Below are 15,833 nucleotides of genomic sequence, written 5' to 3' on the forward strand. Positions count from 1 at the left end.
TCGGTCATAGTCCAGCGCTTAGAACAGTGCTTTGCACATAGTAAGCGCTTAATAAATGCCATCATTATTATAGTTCCCATTTGATATGGGGCTCGCAGTCTAAGTAGTGGGGAGAAAAGGCAATGGGTCCCTATTTTACAGTTGAGGAAACTGAGACACAGAAGTAAAGTGACTTGCCCAGGATCACACGGCATCAAGTGGTGGAGGCAGGATTAGAACCCAGGACCTCTAACTCCCAGACCTGTGCTCTTTCCACTAGGCCATGCTGTTTCTCTGCTTCTCCCCTCAGGGAAGGTGACATTCCGAAGCTATGAACAAGTTTCATTCCCCAATCACGTCCTCTCGATAAGAAAATTCAAGGAGAAATTGAGGAAGCAACACAGGCAGCAGTGGAAAAGAATCCCATCTGATACTAGCTATGGCTGTCAGTACCAATTTTTCCTTTTGAGCACAGGGGCAATAAGAGGGCAGGGATTTTAGCAGGAATGGGGACTGGGTGGGAACAGGCTTTAGAGAGCTAACAAGCCAGGAAGATACTATCATAGGTTTTTTCAGCCTCTAGACTGTAAGCTCGTTGTGGCCAGGAAATGTGTCTCCTAACTCTGTTTACTGTAATAATAATAATAACAATAATACTGGTATTTTTTAAGTGCTTACTATGTGCTAGACACTGTTCTAAGCACTGGGGCAGATACAAGAAAATCAGGTTGGACACAGTCCCCATCCCACATAAGACTCACAGCCTTAATGTCCATTTTACAGAGGAGGAAACCGAAGCCCAGAGAAGTTAAGTGACCAGCCCAAGGTCACTCAGCAGGCAACTGGTATAGTCAAGATTAGAAGCCAGGTCCACTGACTCCCAGCTCGTGCTCTTTCCACTAGGATACACTGTTTCTCCACTCCGGAGATGCTGTTTCTTCAGTCAGAACTAATGCTTTCATCTTCACGCCAGGACCCAGCTTCGATGAGGAAATCGGAACACACCCTCCTGTCCCTTTCGGCAAACTTCTTTTAACTGGGTCTTGCCCTGAAGTTGAGTAAGGTTAACGGATGAGCTATAAATGCTTCCCCCAGAGATCTGTCCCAGAGATTCTAGGCAGTATTCAGAGACGTGAAACGAAACTCAGACGGTCACTTACCTTTCCTACAAAGAAAACTGGAGTTCTTCCATCTTACTTTCACCCCAGCTTCTTTGGACCTATTCCTTGTCATTGTATGTACATCTGAAGAATAGTAGCACACGTCCTACCTCTCGCTAAATGATCTGGTCTCGCTACTGCACCAGGGGTCCACAGAGACAAGAACCTCTCTGGAGATTAACCTCTCTTGAACCAGTGTCTTCTCATCTGTCTGCAAGGGTGACAGATACAAGCTCTTTATGAGCTGGTTATTTATCTCCAGGGTCCCCTGCAGCTCCCCGAGTCGAGTGCAAATCCAGACAGGTCCTAATTTCGAGTAACAACGTCTCTTCCAGTGGCAAGAGACTTTCCACATAGGGCTGGGTGGCTACCAGGAGTCTACTGGTCTTAGGCCGTCGAGTCGTCTCCGACCCGTAGAGATGCCTTGGACCTATCCCTTCCAGAATGTCCCAACTCCATCTGCAATCATTCTGATAGTGGAGCCATACAGTTTTCATGGGGAAAATCCGGAAATGGTTTACCATTGCCTCCTTCTGTGCAGCCAACCTGAGTCTCCGCCCTTGACTCTCTCCCAATGTCGCTGCTGCCCAGCGCGGATGAGTTTTGAATTATAGCAGATTCCCTTCCACTCGCTAGCCACTGGCCAGGAATGGAATGGATAAGCCTCAGCTTGACTCTCCCTCCTATAGTTGAGACTGGTAGAGTACTGGAAATTCTCCAGGTGTGACCCTGAGAGGGGAGTAATCTACTATCAGCATAATTTTCCTAAAAGATGACTTCTCACTATAATCCCACTGGAATTGCTTCAAATAGATTTGTGGCAGGATAGTGTTTGAAGCGTTCAGAAATGCCGCAGCAATGGGAAAACGATGATTTTGACTTTGGAAGGTAATTTCTGATTGGCACTGCCATTTGGAGACAGATCGTATTTCTGATATGCTCTGCCCAATTCCCTTTAAAGAAATGGTTAAAATAATCTTTGACAAATAAAGTCTCAGTAGAATAATCCCCAATGTTATCCAGCTGATCAAATCTAGATATGATTTCTACATAGGCATAATCTTGTTTAGTAGGGAAAGAATAATGGAGAGAATAAAGAAACGAAGGTTGATTTAAGCAAATATACCCCACATTTCAAATTTTTTTGACCTTAATTCTCTATGATCACGTATACTTTTCAGGTAACGCGAAGCATACAAATGGAGAGAAAGGTGGTTTTGATGATTTTCAAGCACTGAAAACCTCAGTTGAGGAAATACTGGGGTTTATAATAATAATAATGATGATGACAACATTTGTTAAGCACTGTTCTAAGCGCTGGGGGGGATACAAGGTGATCAGGTTGTCCCACATGGGGCTCACAGTCTCAATCCCCATTTTCCAGATGAGGAAACTGAGGCTCAGAGAAGCTAAGTGACTTGCCCAAGGTCACACAGCGGACAAGTGGCGGAGTCAGCATTAGAACCCATGGCCTCTGACTCCCAAACCCATGCTCGTTCCACTGAGCCACGCTGCTCCTGTGAAGTGAAGTTTATGAGGTGATAGAGTGAAGAGAAGTGATGTCATTTACCTTGACTGGCAAACTTTAACTCCTTGGCATCAGTGACGGTTGCTCTTTTGTCAGATCTCTTCTTTTCAGTTCGACGGTGACTGCGTCTCTTCTTGGTCTCTCCCCATAGATTTGACCCACCGTGCATGCTTGGGATATTCAAAATGGCAATTCCTTCCAGAGAAACGTTCATCAGGTCTATTTGAACTCCATCACACTGTTCAGTGGAAAAGCAGGAGAGAGAAAGAAGATCAGGATTTCAAAATTTGCTTTTCCTCTTTTTCCTCTTCCATTGGCCTCCTTCTTTATCGTTAGCAAACTTCTCATTCTTGGATAAGTGAAAGGTTGAGCTCTGTTAGTGATTTCAGATGTGAGCCTTTGAGGTGGGCATCTCTGTTGTATAAAATCAGATCTCCCTGGAAACTCTTTGGTAAACCACTGGCATTTCGGATTATAAGCCACTGTGGAAATAAGCCAGGGAAGGACTAAGAAAGACACTAAAGATTCAATCAGTGGCACAGAAAGAATAAAAGGAAGGATGAGAAGGAAATGAGAAAGGTGATCAAGGATGGGGGAAATGAAAGCCATGTAGGGGAACGATAAAGAAGGAATAGAAATAAAACAGACTGACATCCCTGGTAGTCACCGGTAATCTAAATATTGCTGGTGAAAGAGACACTTTTTTCAGAATTGACAGTGATATCTATCAGAGAAGGTACAATGTCTGGAAGCTGGAAAACCTGGATTCTGGGCTGAATTCTCTCTGCTGGGTAGAAGTCACTTAACTTGGGAAAGCCATTTTAACTTCTCTGTGGCTCATTTTATCATGGGATGATGGGGATAATAATGATACTTGCTTCTTCTCCATCTTTGACAGGGATGTTGTTAGGAAAAGAATGAAGTCATCGATCTGAAAATGCCTTGGGAAAAATAAAATGTTCTGGATAAATAGTTATGGTATTTATTATGGGCTCAGTATGAATAAAACACTGTGGCTAAGTACCATGGTAGGTATCTTTTATGTGACTGCAGTGTTTCATTGTTTCATGTTTCCTTATTTATCTGTTAATTCCTTCTCTCCGTTTTTTCTTAGGTTAAGAAGTCTTTGAAACCCAGGTACTGTGTCACCAATGCAATCTTTTCCCAGAGTTTAGTGCAGTGTTCTGCACACAGTAAGCACTTTATAAATACTATTACTACTACTACTACTACTATAGTTAAGATACAGTCTCTGTTCCACAGATTCTAGAGTCAATTTATCACTATTATCAGTATTAAGAAATCCGTGTCAGCATAATATCTCCAAATTCTCACCTGGCACAACAAATGTTTCAGTACTGGGAGGTCGAGACTAATATTTAAAATATCTGGGGCTGTTGAATAAAAATCCAGCTGGTGAGTAGCTTTAGAGAAACAGTGTTGCATAGCGGATAGAGCACGGGCCTGGGAATCAGAAGGTCATGGGGAAGCCGCGCGGCTCAGTGGAAAGAGCCCAGTCTTTGGAGTCAGAGTTCATGGGTTCGAATCCCGGCTCTGCCAATTGGCCGCTGTGTGACTTTGAGCAAGTCACTTGACTTCTCTGTGCCTCAGTTACCTCATCTGTAAAATGGGAATTAAGATTGTGAGCCCCCCGTGGGACAACCTGATCACCTTGTAACCTCCCCAGTGCTTAGAACAGTGCTTTGCACATAATAAGTGCTTAATAAATGTTATCATTATTATTATTATTATTATGGGTTCTAATCCTGGCTCTGCCACTTGTCTGCTATTTGACCGTGGACAAGTCACTCCACTTCTCTGTGCCTCAGTTCCCTCATTTGTAAAACGGAGATTGAGACTGTGAGGCCCATATGGTCTAGGGGCTGTGTCCAACTCATTTTGCTTGTATCCACCCCAGCACTTAGTACAGTGCCTGGCACAAAGTAAATGCTTAACAAATATCATTATTAATATTATTTTCTGTCTTTCACAGGTATATATGGCTTTTCAATGTCGTGAATGGAGGGGGCAGTGCAGTTTTGGTTTAAATCAATCAGTGGTATTTACTGAGCCCTTACCTTTTGCAGAGCACTGTGCTAAAGTCTTGGGAGAGCAAAATACAATTGGTAGACATGATCCTTGCCCTCAGGGTGCTTACAGTAACAGTCTTTAGTAACCTCAGTGGAGAATGGGCTTCGCACAACCTCCCAAAACTGGTCAATCACTGGAATCTTACTGACACTTTGGGTTAACTCAGCAATCCTGATCTCTAAAACGGGTTCAGTATTTTTAATTTTTGACTTTGTAAACTCTTCTTAAGTTGTTAACTAATTTACTGCGTTACTTCTGGATTCAGAGCACTGGACTATGAGCCCGTTGTTGGGTAGGGACCGTCTCTATATGTTGCCAACCTGTACTTCTCAAGCGCTTAGTACAGTGCTCTGCACACAGTAAGCACTCAATAAATACGATTGAATGAATGAATGAATGGACTATGTGCTGGCTAATATCTGAGTGGTACTTTGAAATAAAATATGAATTATGTAAATGTTTTAGAAGAACCACTAGACCGAAAGCTCCTCGAGGACAGGGATCATGTTTATCGACTCTAGTCTACTCTTCCAAGGATTTATGACAATACTCTGTACCCATTGCTTAATAATTACTATTAGTTGCCCGCAGAGAGTTCTTGCTGTTTGAGGGTCTCACCAGGTTTGAGATTGTCAGCTAAATTATCAGCATCACATTTTATAGTTTTAAAGGGTATGAGAACCTGAAGTTAAGCAAGCAAGCAAGGCAATTTACTTGAATGTCTAAGGAGTCTGAGGCCTTTGTTCTTCAAAACCCCACCGACAGTTTATCAATGTGCCTGGATGGATTTATCTAACCCAAGCCCTCTGACACAGACACACCAGCAAAGTGGGTAAATAGAAAGAACAATGGGTGGTTTCATGGTTCTCTGAGTTCAAAGGGAGAGGAAGAATACTAGCGCAGTATCATACAATCTGTTAAATCATTTTGCAAAAAGATCTCACTGGTGTTTCCCAGATAACATTATTTCTCATGGCAGGAATGACTTTTGGATATTGAGAGAAATCTGTCACTGTAATGCTTCGGCCCAGGGCTGTACCAGAAAGCTAGAGCAGCCAGAAAATGGCCACAGAGAGAAAAGTGGACAATGCAGTCGGATGTTTTGAAGCAGCTGGGGAATGAGGAAAACAAATCTCAGCAAAAGAGCCAAGTTTCCATCCAGTGGATGAAACAAAGATCTCCACGGAATTTTTTTTTTCTGTCCTCCTGAGCCAGGGCTGATTTCCCTCCATTTTTAAGATATTAAATTAAGTTGATTTATTTTACTAAAAAATTCTGCTCATGTGTATACTCACTTACTGCTATACATGCTAGATAAACAGATATTAATTTCATAATTAAAAGTAATCTTGTGTAAATACCCCGCAGGCCTCAATGAATCAAACACATACTGTGTGTCAAGACTCCCACTGTCTTCAAGTGGAATGTACTGGCTGGATAATTAGATAGTACATATTTTTTAACCTTATTTGCATGCATATTATATCTTTTGCACACTGACAAGCAGCAGTAACAACAAAAGTCAGATTACCACAGGGAATTCCCACAAAGAAGTCTTCATTCCTTATAATTTGCAGCCTAAATTAAAATAATTTGATCTTTGACAAGGATGAAATGTCAAGCAGAAGGGGGTCCTTTCCAAGCTACGGCCTGTGGCTTCTGAAATCTGCCTAATTTATGTCAGTCACTTCTTAATACATATTTAAGTATTACACGAAAAAGATGATAAATATGCAATCTGACACCTTTGGTATTTCCCTGCTGTTAATTTATAAAGGTCTGGCGTCCCCCAAACTGACTGGAATTATTTAAATAACAGAAGAATTGTGAAATAGGATGGTTCAGATGCCTGGCTTCCATTTTCACTCAATATTGAACACAGCAGGTAGTACACTAAGACAATTATTTGACTAGGCCTCAGAATCCCACTGTGATGAGTTACTTTCAGAATCCGTAAAGAAGGATTCTTTTGTTCATCTGCAGAGAAGGAGTTTCCACGAAACATGACCGGTAGGTTTTCACCACTATCTAAATGGAGTCAGAGGGGAAGGTTAAAAACATCAGTACAATTATTTTATTTTATTTTTTGATGTGGGCCACTTCCTTCCGCAGACTCTACCTTCTGAAACTTTGGGGAATGGAGAAGATGGCCTTGCAGGGAGCATGGAAAATTTCCTAAAGTTCCACAGGATGAGGAATAGAGGACTCTGAAGAACATCTCGGCCTCTTGGAGACTGGGCAAAGAGGTTAAATACGCTGCTGCGGACTAATGGATTGTTTCCATTATTTCTCAACACTAGGTTACGTTCCTTTGTTTGCTTTAACATTATGCCTAATAGCCTCGAAACTTCTAGTACTATTTTTGAAGGAGACCAGGCATAGGACGGAGTCGTCGAGAGCTTGGAATTGAGAGAGGAGGCGAGGGCTGTGAAATATAAACAAGCATCGATTCAACATCAGACATTATTTTGCTTCTCTTTGCAGATTTATGATTTCTTAAAATTAGCTGCGGAGGCACAGTACGTAAAAGTTTGCCGTGCTGACCATTCAGGCCAGCCAATAAATCTCGACTATTACGCGGCCGTCAGAAAAGCAGCTTCTTAACATACTATAGACTTCAGTGACAGCTAAAAGAGTGAATTGGCATGGTGCCATATCTGCTTTTTGCCTGCATTTGCACACCTGAACAATTCATTCTGGTGACAAGTAAAACCAGAGAGAGAGAAGACTGTTTATCTTCTTCTGCATATGTTGTTTTACTAGAACATACACACAGGTGCTAGAGCTGGACTTCGGAATTTCAGATTCACTGAGTATTTCAGAGGAAAAGGAAAAGTCCACAAAGAGATACCGGTGTGAATAAGCAAAGCAATTAAGGGTAAGAAACAAAACCAAAATCTTCCTTAGAATGGGACCTACGTATTATCTGGTCAGTGGGCAGAATTTATTTTAGGGGGGGTGGATTCCATCAAAACTTGGTCTTATGCTTAAATATGCTCTTCATATTTTATTCATGGAATGGAACAAGATGTTAAGTTGGGGTCATTCCAGAGGTCATACCAGATAGGGCAGTCATTTACACAATAAATCCAAACTAACTTAAAAATAACCACAATGAAAAATGAAAAAAACAAAATAATAATAATAATGGCATTTATTAAGCGCTTACTATGTGCAAAGCACTGTTTTAAGCACTGGGGGGATACAAGGTGATCAGGTTGTCCCATGGAGGGGCTCGCAGTCTTCATCCCCACTTTCCACATGAGGCAACTGGGGCACAGAGAAGTTAAGTGACTTGCCCAAAGTCACACAGCTGACAAGCGGCAGAGCTGGGATTTGAACCAATGACCTCTGACTCCAAATCCCATGCTCTTTCCACTGAGCCACACTGCTTCTCTAAAGATAAATACAAATCTAAATAAATAAATAAATAAATAAATAAATAAATAAATAAATCTAGAGAAAAATCAACAGCCATGACTACTGGGAAGTAGCTTGATCTACTGGAAATATCATGGGGAAGGGAGCCAGGAGACTTGGGTTCTATACTCAGTTTTGCTACTGCCTTATTGTGAGAACTTGAGCAAGTCACTTCAACTATCTGGACCTCAATGTCCTCATCTGGATAATGAGATGAAAATCCAAGCTCTTGGATTATGACCCCCATGAGGGTAAGAGATTGAGCCTATCCTCAACCTCGGTGTTGTGATCAGTGCTTAGCACTTAATAAGTTCCTAATACCGTACTTATTAAATACAGATAATTCTAACATCACAGTCTAATTTATTTATTTATTTATAATGGCATTTATTAAGTGCTTACTATGTGCAATGCACTGTTCTAAGCACAGGGGAGGTTACAAGGTGATCAGCCTGTCCCACGGGGGGCTCACAGTCTTAATCCCCCCTTTACAAATGAGGGAACTGAGTCACGGAGAAGTTGTGACTTGCCCAAGGTCACACAGCTGACAATTGGCGGAGCCAGGATTTGAACCCATGACCTCTGACTCCAAAGCCCAGGCTCTTTCCACTGAGCCATGCTGCTTCTCTAATGTTTGTGTGATGTGCTCCAATATTGCTAGTGAGCCTTACTGTTTTGCTATCGTGCCGGGATAATATCTCTTCTTCCTCCACATTTTCTAAAATAGTTCTGACAATAAAGTGGGTATTTGTTAAGCGCTTACTCTGTGCCAGGCACTGAACTAAGCATTGGGTTAGATACACAAGAAAATTGGGTTGGACACAGTCCCTGTCCCCACAAGGGGATCACAGTCTTAATGCCCATTTAACAGATGAGATAGCTGAGGCATAGAGAGTGAAGTGACTTGCCCAAGTTCACATAGCAGACAAATAGAGGAGTGGGATCAGAGTTCAGGTCCTTAGCTCTATCCATCAGGCCATGCTGTGTCTCATATAATAATAGTAATAATAATAATGGCATTTATTAAGCACTTACTGTGTGCGGAGCACTGTTCTAATGTAGTTTGAGGTCTATTCCCTAAAAGTGAGCCATGGCTTATCTCAAAAACACTTTGGAATTGAACTGCTGGATTGTTTGGTGTTCCACAGTTGTTGGAAAGATGGTGGCTACTGCCAGCAACACACCCGAGAGGAACATCATGAAAGGAAGAAAGAAAACTCAGGTCTAAAATGAGATGGAGGGGAGGAAGAAAAATCAAGGAGACATGTTAGAAAAAAAGACAGGAACAAGATGATGGAAGAAAAAAAGGAGTAGGGAAAAATGCCTCATAGACTGGGTTAATGTTGCTTCTAGAAAGTAGCATGTTCTAGAGGAATAGAGTGTGGAACTAAGAATCTGATGACCCAGATTCTAATCCATATCTGCCACAGATCTGCTGTGTGACTTTGGGCAAATCACTGACCTTAGTTTTCCTTACCTATAAAATGTGGAGATGATATTGGGTCTCCTTCCCTCTTAGACTGAAGCCTCTAATGTGAAGCAGAGACTATATCCCATTTGATTGTCCTTTAACTACTGGAACACTTAGCACAGTGCTAGGCATATATTAAGTGCTGAATAAATATGTAGGAAGACGTAACTAGACTGTGAGCCCGTTGTTGGGTAGGGACCGTCTCTATATTTTGCCGACTTGTACTTCCTAAGCGCTTAGTACAGTGCTCTGCACACAGTAAGTGCTTAATAAATACAACTGAATGAATGTAACAGTCTTTTTCCAAAATTAGTCAAACTTGGAGACTGGATGAGAGGGAAATGAAGAAATCTTCCCCTGTTATCTGGGAAAGGTGGGGCTCACCTAGTGAGTTGTGGCCACGTTTCAAATGGATCTCAAAGGAGACTTTGTGGTTTCATGTTGTTTATTCTTTGGGTACTCATTCTTTCCTTGTTTTTCCATCACTAACTTCCCAACCCTTATTGTAGATTGTGTGCCTCCAGGGGGCTAGGGGGAGAGAGGGAAAAGAAGGAAGTGAGGAGGAAAGGGAGGAAGGGAGGAAGAGAGGAAGGGAGGAAGAGAGGAGGGGAGGGAGGAAGGAAGGGAGGAAGGGAGGGAGGGAGGGAGGAAGGGAGGAAGGAAGGAAGGAAGGAAGGAAGGAAGGAAGGAAGGAAGGAACAGAAGAGAGCCATGGCCTGGTTTGGGAAGGAGTGTGTAATGGGTGGGCATAGAGAAGCAGTATGGCTTAGTGGAAAAAGTGTGGGCTTGGGAGTCAGAGGTCATGGGTTCTAATCCTAGCTCTGCCACTTGTCAGCTGTGTGACTTTGGGCAAGTCATTTAACTTCTCTATGCCTCAGTTCCCTCATATGTTAAATTGGGATTAAGACTGTGAGCCCCGTGTGGGACAACCTGATTACCTTGTATCAGTGCTTAGAATAGTGCTTGGCACATAGTAAACACTTAACAAATACCATTATTATTATTATTATTATAGAGACACCTGTGGAGTGAAGGACAGGAAAGATCTAGCGATGGGGAGCCGGAGATTGAGTCCAATCTTGAATTACTTGTTACTTCTTCTTGAAAATCCCTGGCCCTTCGGCTGCTCCATGTTAATCATACATAAACCCCTGACCCAATCCCATGGCTCCCTAATAGCCAATATCGATTTAATCATTTTTAACACTTTTCATTTAGATTATTTCCTGTTTTTTTTTTCTATCTTGGGGGTCCACTCTCTTTCACGTCCTTCTTCCCTCCCTCTTTCAATCAGAACAAATCCATTCCTGCCATAACTATCCTCCAAAATGGAATCCACTACCTCTTTCGCCTCTCTATCCCCTCTCTATTCCCCTTACCGAACCACATCCATCGATAAGAATATCCTCCAAAATGGCATTCATCGTCTTTCACCTCCTCATTCCCACCTTTCTCCCATCAGAATAATTTAACTTCATGACATAACTATCTTCCAAAATGGTGTCCATCATCTATTTCCCTTCTTCAATTTTGCTGTACCAACCCCACCAGAATAAACAAATCCATTTCCTTGTATTACTGTTCTCCAAAATATTCTCTGCCCCGGGTATCACTTCCTCCCTATGAGCTAACCTACTTTTTCCATGTCTTTCGATAGTGCCTTTCTTCTGACTAACTCTGCTCTTTTTTGGATTTTTCCACTCATTTTCTGGGTAATACAAAGATGTCTACAATGTGCTCCAAGAAAAGGGAAGGCAATGGGTTGAAAAAGGTTATAAAATCTTGAGACCTGGAAATAATAAGTTTTCTGGGGCATCTTGCAGCATTTTTCGCCCACCTTCCAAGTGTCTTTCATTTTACCTTACATTTTTCTTTCCACAGCAGAGAGCCTATACCTTCCCTACTGATTTCTAATGTTAACTTCACCTATTGGCCCTCTTACAGTGCATTAGTACTTTACTAATCACCCAACAGACTTTGTACCGATAAAGAGGATAAAAATAACATTTCAGAATCCTGGGTCAAAACTGGGTGCCTGCCACCTTATTGAGGATCTCTCTCTCTGTACTCTGCGGTTCTCCTATTAGCGGCCCAACTCGAGTGTAGGACGGAATTCATTTTCCTTACTTCTATTTCTATGGATTCATGCAGCTTCTTGCAGGTGGCTGAGAAAGTCTCCGAAGTGCCAAACTCAAAATACCAAAATTTGTTCTTCATTCTGAAATCAGAAAACAAAACAAAAAAAAAAAAAAAGAAGAAGAAGAAGAAGCGGCTTAGGCAGTATCAGGATCAGAAAAGGCTCGAAAACATAGGATAACTTGCCTTCCATCATAAGTAATGGGGAAGGCTTGAGAATGTGAGACACCCAAGCTGAAATAGATGAGGGCATAATTTTCAGAGCTTAAATGTTGGTGTCAAGTTGTAAGATAGCCCCTAAAGGGAGAACAGAAATGCATTTTGAACTGACAGGTTCAAGTGCACCTTTGACTTTTCTTTCTCTGGAATGATCAATTTTGTATGTCACTTTGCCACTTATTATTCCTCTCTCCTGCCTTAGACCCTTTGATTTCACATTCAACCACCTCTCTGAGAGCTCTTTAACGAAGAAAAGAACTGGATTACCTACTGATGTGGACAGACAAGACTCAAATCACCACTGCTGGTGGATAGACAGAGAAAACCTGTCTGGCTTTAGATAGACACAATATTAAGACATGTTAACATTATCGTTTTCAGAGATAAGTTGCATGGATGTTTGCATCTCATAATTAGATATGAGGTGTAAAATAAACCCATGTGAAAAGGTCCGATGAAAATAAGACAACTGAGGCAGAGAGGAAGATGTTATTTGCAATTATTTTCCATAATTCCAAGTTAGTTTGACTCTATAATGATCTATAAAATTATTTCATCATTATCATCATCATCAGTGATATTTATTGAGAGCTCACGACAATAATAATACTTGTTAAGCACTAACTATGTGCCAAACACTACACTGCACTGCACTCTGCAGTGCTGGGCACTCAGAAAGAAAATACTACATGCTATCACACATAGCATACTACATGCTATGCTACATGCTATAGAGACGCAGCGTGGCTCAGTGGAAAGAGCACGGGCTTGGGAGCCAGGGGTCATGGGTTCTAATCCCAGCTCCGCCACACGTTTGCTGTGTGACCTTGGGCAACTCACTTAACTTCTCTGAGCCTCAGTTACCTCATCTGTAAAATGGGGATTAAGACTGTGAGCCCCCCCCGTGGGACAACCTGATCACCTTGTATCCCTCCCAGCGCTTAGAACAGTGCTGTGCACATAGTAAGCGCTTAACAAATGCCATCATTATTATTCTTATTATCACCACTGTTTATACCCACACAGCACTAACGCAAAGACATCTAGTCAACTGTACATTCAACTCTTTATTCCAGTGCTCTATTGTAAATATGTTTCAACTGGTCTCTTCTGTTAGAACACAAGCCCCTTGTGGGCTTTTCTTGTCTGGAATTTCCCCAGCATTTAGCTCAGGGTATTGCACCCAGTGGGCACTCAATAAATACTACTATGACTAGAATGTGAGGTGGGTAAGAGGATAATGCAAGGGGAGAGGAGGAAAAGAAAAAAAAAGGGGGGGTGTCAAGAGGCAGGGGTTGGTACACTCCTCTCAATTTCATCCTGCAGAACACCTGTTCCTCAGTCTGTTGGGGAAAATTCATCCCATTATGCTATTCAGTTTTGGAAAATTAAATGGAATTTTGTAGAGACAGGCTCAATTCATAGCTGCCTGAAACTGGGAAAGGAAACCATCCTTCAAAAGACACAATTTTTATTCATTCAAATCTCAAATTAAGCCTTTAGACAATGAAGAGAATACAGAACCAGATATCTTGTCCTCTGAAGGGAGAGAGAGGTATAGGAATCCCTCCCCGCCACTCCCCCTACAATTGAATCTGCAAGCATTGCAATGTTGACTACTATCCCTGGCCTAGCGGATAGAGCATTGACCCGAGCATCAAAAGGACCTGGGTTCAGATCCTGGCTGCGCCACTGATCAGTCAGTGAGTCAGTCATATTTATTGAGTGCTTCCCATGTGCATAGCACTGTACTAAGCACTTGGGAGAGTGCAGTACAACAATAAACAGACATATTGCCTGCCCACAATGAGCTTACAGTCTTGGAGGGAGATGGACATTAATATAAATAAATAAATAACAGATATGTTCATAAGTGCTGCGGGGACGGGAAGGGGGATGAATAAAAGGAGCAAATCAGGGCGGTACAGAAGGGAGCCGGAGAAGAAGAAAGGAGGGCTTAGTCAGGGAAGGCCTCAGACCTGGCCTTGGAGTCAGAGGTCATGGGTTCAAATCCCAACTCCACCAACTGTCAGCTGTGTGACTTTGGGCAAGTCACTTAACTTTCTGTGCCTCAGTTACCTCATCTGTAAAATGGGTATTAAAACTATGAGCCCCCCCGTGGGACAACCTGATCACCTTGTAACCTCCCCAGAGCTTAGAACAGTGCTTTGCACATAGAAGTGCTTAACAAATACCATTATTATTATTATTATTATTATTATTATTATTATTATGTACCTTCAATAAGGCTTTGAAGCTGGGAAGAGTCATTGTCTGTCGGATATGAGGAGGGAGGGCATTCCAGGTCAGGGGCAGGGTGTGGGTGAGAGGAAAATGGTGAGATAGACATGAGTGAGGTACCAGTGAGAAGGTTTAGCATTAGAGGAGTTTTTTTGTTTGTTTGTTGTTTGCTGCATGACCTTGGTTAAGACACGTCACTTCCCTGTGTCGCAGAGTTCCCTCCTTTGTTTTACAGAGTTCCCTCCTCCATAAAATAGGGTTTAAGACTGTGAGCTCCATGTGGGATATGGACTGTGTCCAACTTGATTACTTGGTATCTAACCTAATGCTTAGAGTAGTGTATGGCACATAGTAAGCTCTTAACAAGCAAATCAGGTTGGGCAGAGTCCCTGTCCCCACATGGGGCTCACAGTCTTATTCCCCATTTTACAGATGAGATAACTGAGGCCCAGAGATGTGAAGTGATTTGCCCAAGGTCACCCGGCAGACAAATGGTGGAGCCGGGACCTGGGCTCTTTCCACTGGGAAAAAATGCTTCTCAGGAGGGTTTATCACAGGCATTCTTTCCAACCATCATCTCTACTATCACTAGCCCAACCATTTCTCAAAGCTATACCGGCTAGGTTCCTAAGCAGTACAGCCTAGTGGAAAGCACATGAGCCTAGGAATCAGAGGGCCTGGGTTCTAATCCAGGTTCTGCCACTTGTCTACTGCATGACCCTGTGTACATCACTTAGCATTTCTGTACCACAGCTTATTCATCTGTAAAATAGGGAATCAATACCAGTTCTCACTCCCCCTTGCACTGTAAGCCCCATGTGGGGCAGGGACAGAGTCTGAATTCTAATAATAATGATAGTATTGGTTAAGCACTTACTATGTGCCAAATACTGTTCTAAGCACTGGGGTAGATACAAGGTAATCAGGTTGTCCCACGTGGGCCTCACAGTCTTTGTACCCATTTTACAGATGAGGTAACAAGCACAGAGAAGTTAAGTGACTTTCATTCATTCACTCATTCATTCAATCATACTTATTGAGCGCTTACTGTATGCAGAGCACTGTACTAAGTGCTTGGGAAGTACAAGTCAGCAACATATAGAGACGGCCCCTATCCAACAACGGGCTCACAGTCTAGAAGGGGGAGACAGACAGCAAAACAAAGCATGGAGACAGGTGTCAAAATCGTCAGAACAAATAGAATTAAAGCCATATGCACATCATTAACAAAATAAATATAATAGTAAATATGTACAAGTAAAATAAATAGAGTAATGAATCTATACTAACATATATAAGTGTTGTGGGGAGGGGAAGGAAGTTGGATGCGGGGGCTGGGGAGGAGGAGAGGAAAAAGAGGGCTCAGTTTGGGAAGGCCTTCTGGAGGAGGTGAGCTCTTAGTAGGGCTTTGAAGGGAGGAAGAGAGCTAGCTTGGCGGATGTGCGGAGGGAGGGCATTCCAGGCCAGGGGGAGGACGTGGGCCGGGGGTCGATGGTGGGACAGGTGAGAACGAGGTACAGTGAGGAGGTTAGCGGCGGCAGAGGAGAGGAGGGTGCAGGCTGCGATGGAGAAGGAGAGAAGGGAGGTG

At 42.5% G+C, this 15,833-nt stretch overlaps 1 protein-coding gene across 2 annotated transcripts in view; it reads right to left on the reverse strand.

The window, feature by feature from the left end:
• The window catches only part of DGKB (diacylglycerol kinase beta), a 690,045-nt gene that overhangs the window by 176,603 nt on the left and 497,609 nt on the right, over positions 1 to 15,833 (reverse strand). For both annotated transcript variants that reach the window (XM_038767652.1, XM_038767643.1), the window contains 2 exons: positions 11,777 to 11,867; positions 2,710 to 2,905 (listed from right to left, as the gene is read on the reverse strand). In XM_038767652.1, coding sequence (XP_038623580.1) covers positions 2,710 to 2,905; positions 11,777 to 11,867 — 287 coding nt within the window. The remainder of the gene's footprint in view (positions 1 to 2,709; positions 2,906 to 11,776; positions 11,868 to 15,833) is intronic.

Source organism: Tachyglossus aculeatus, chromosome 2, assembly GCF_015852505.1.
Source record: "Tachyglossus aculeatus isolate mTacAcu1 chromosome 2, mTacAcu1.pri, whole genome shotgun sequence".
Classification (NCBI taxonomy): Eukaryota; Metazoa; Chordata; class Mammalia; order Monotremata; family Tachyglossidae; genus Tachyglossus; species Tachyglossus aculeatus.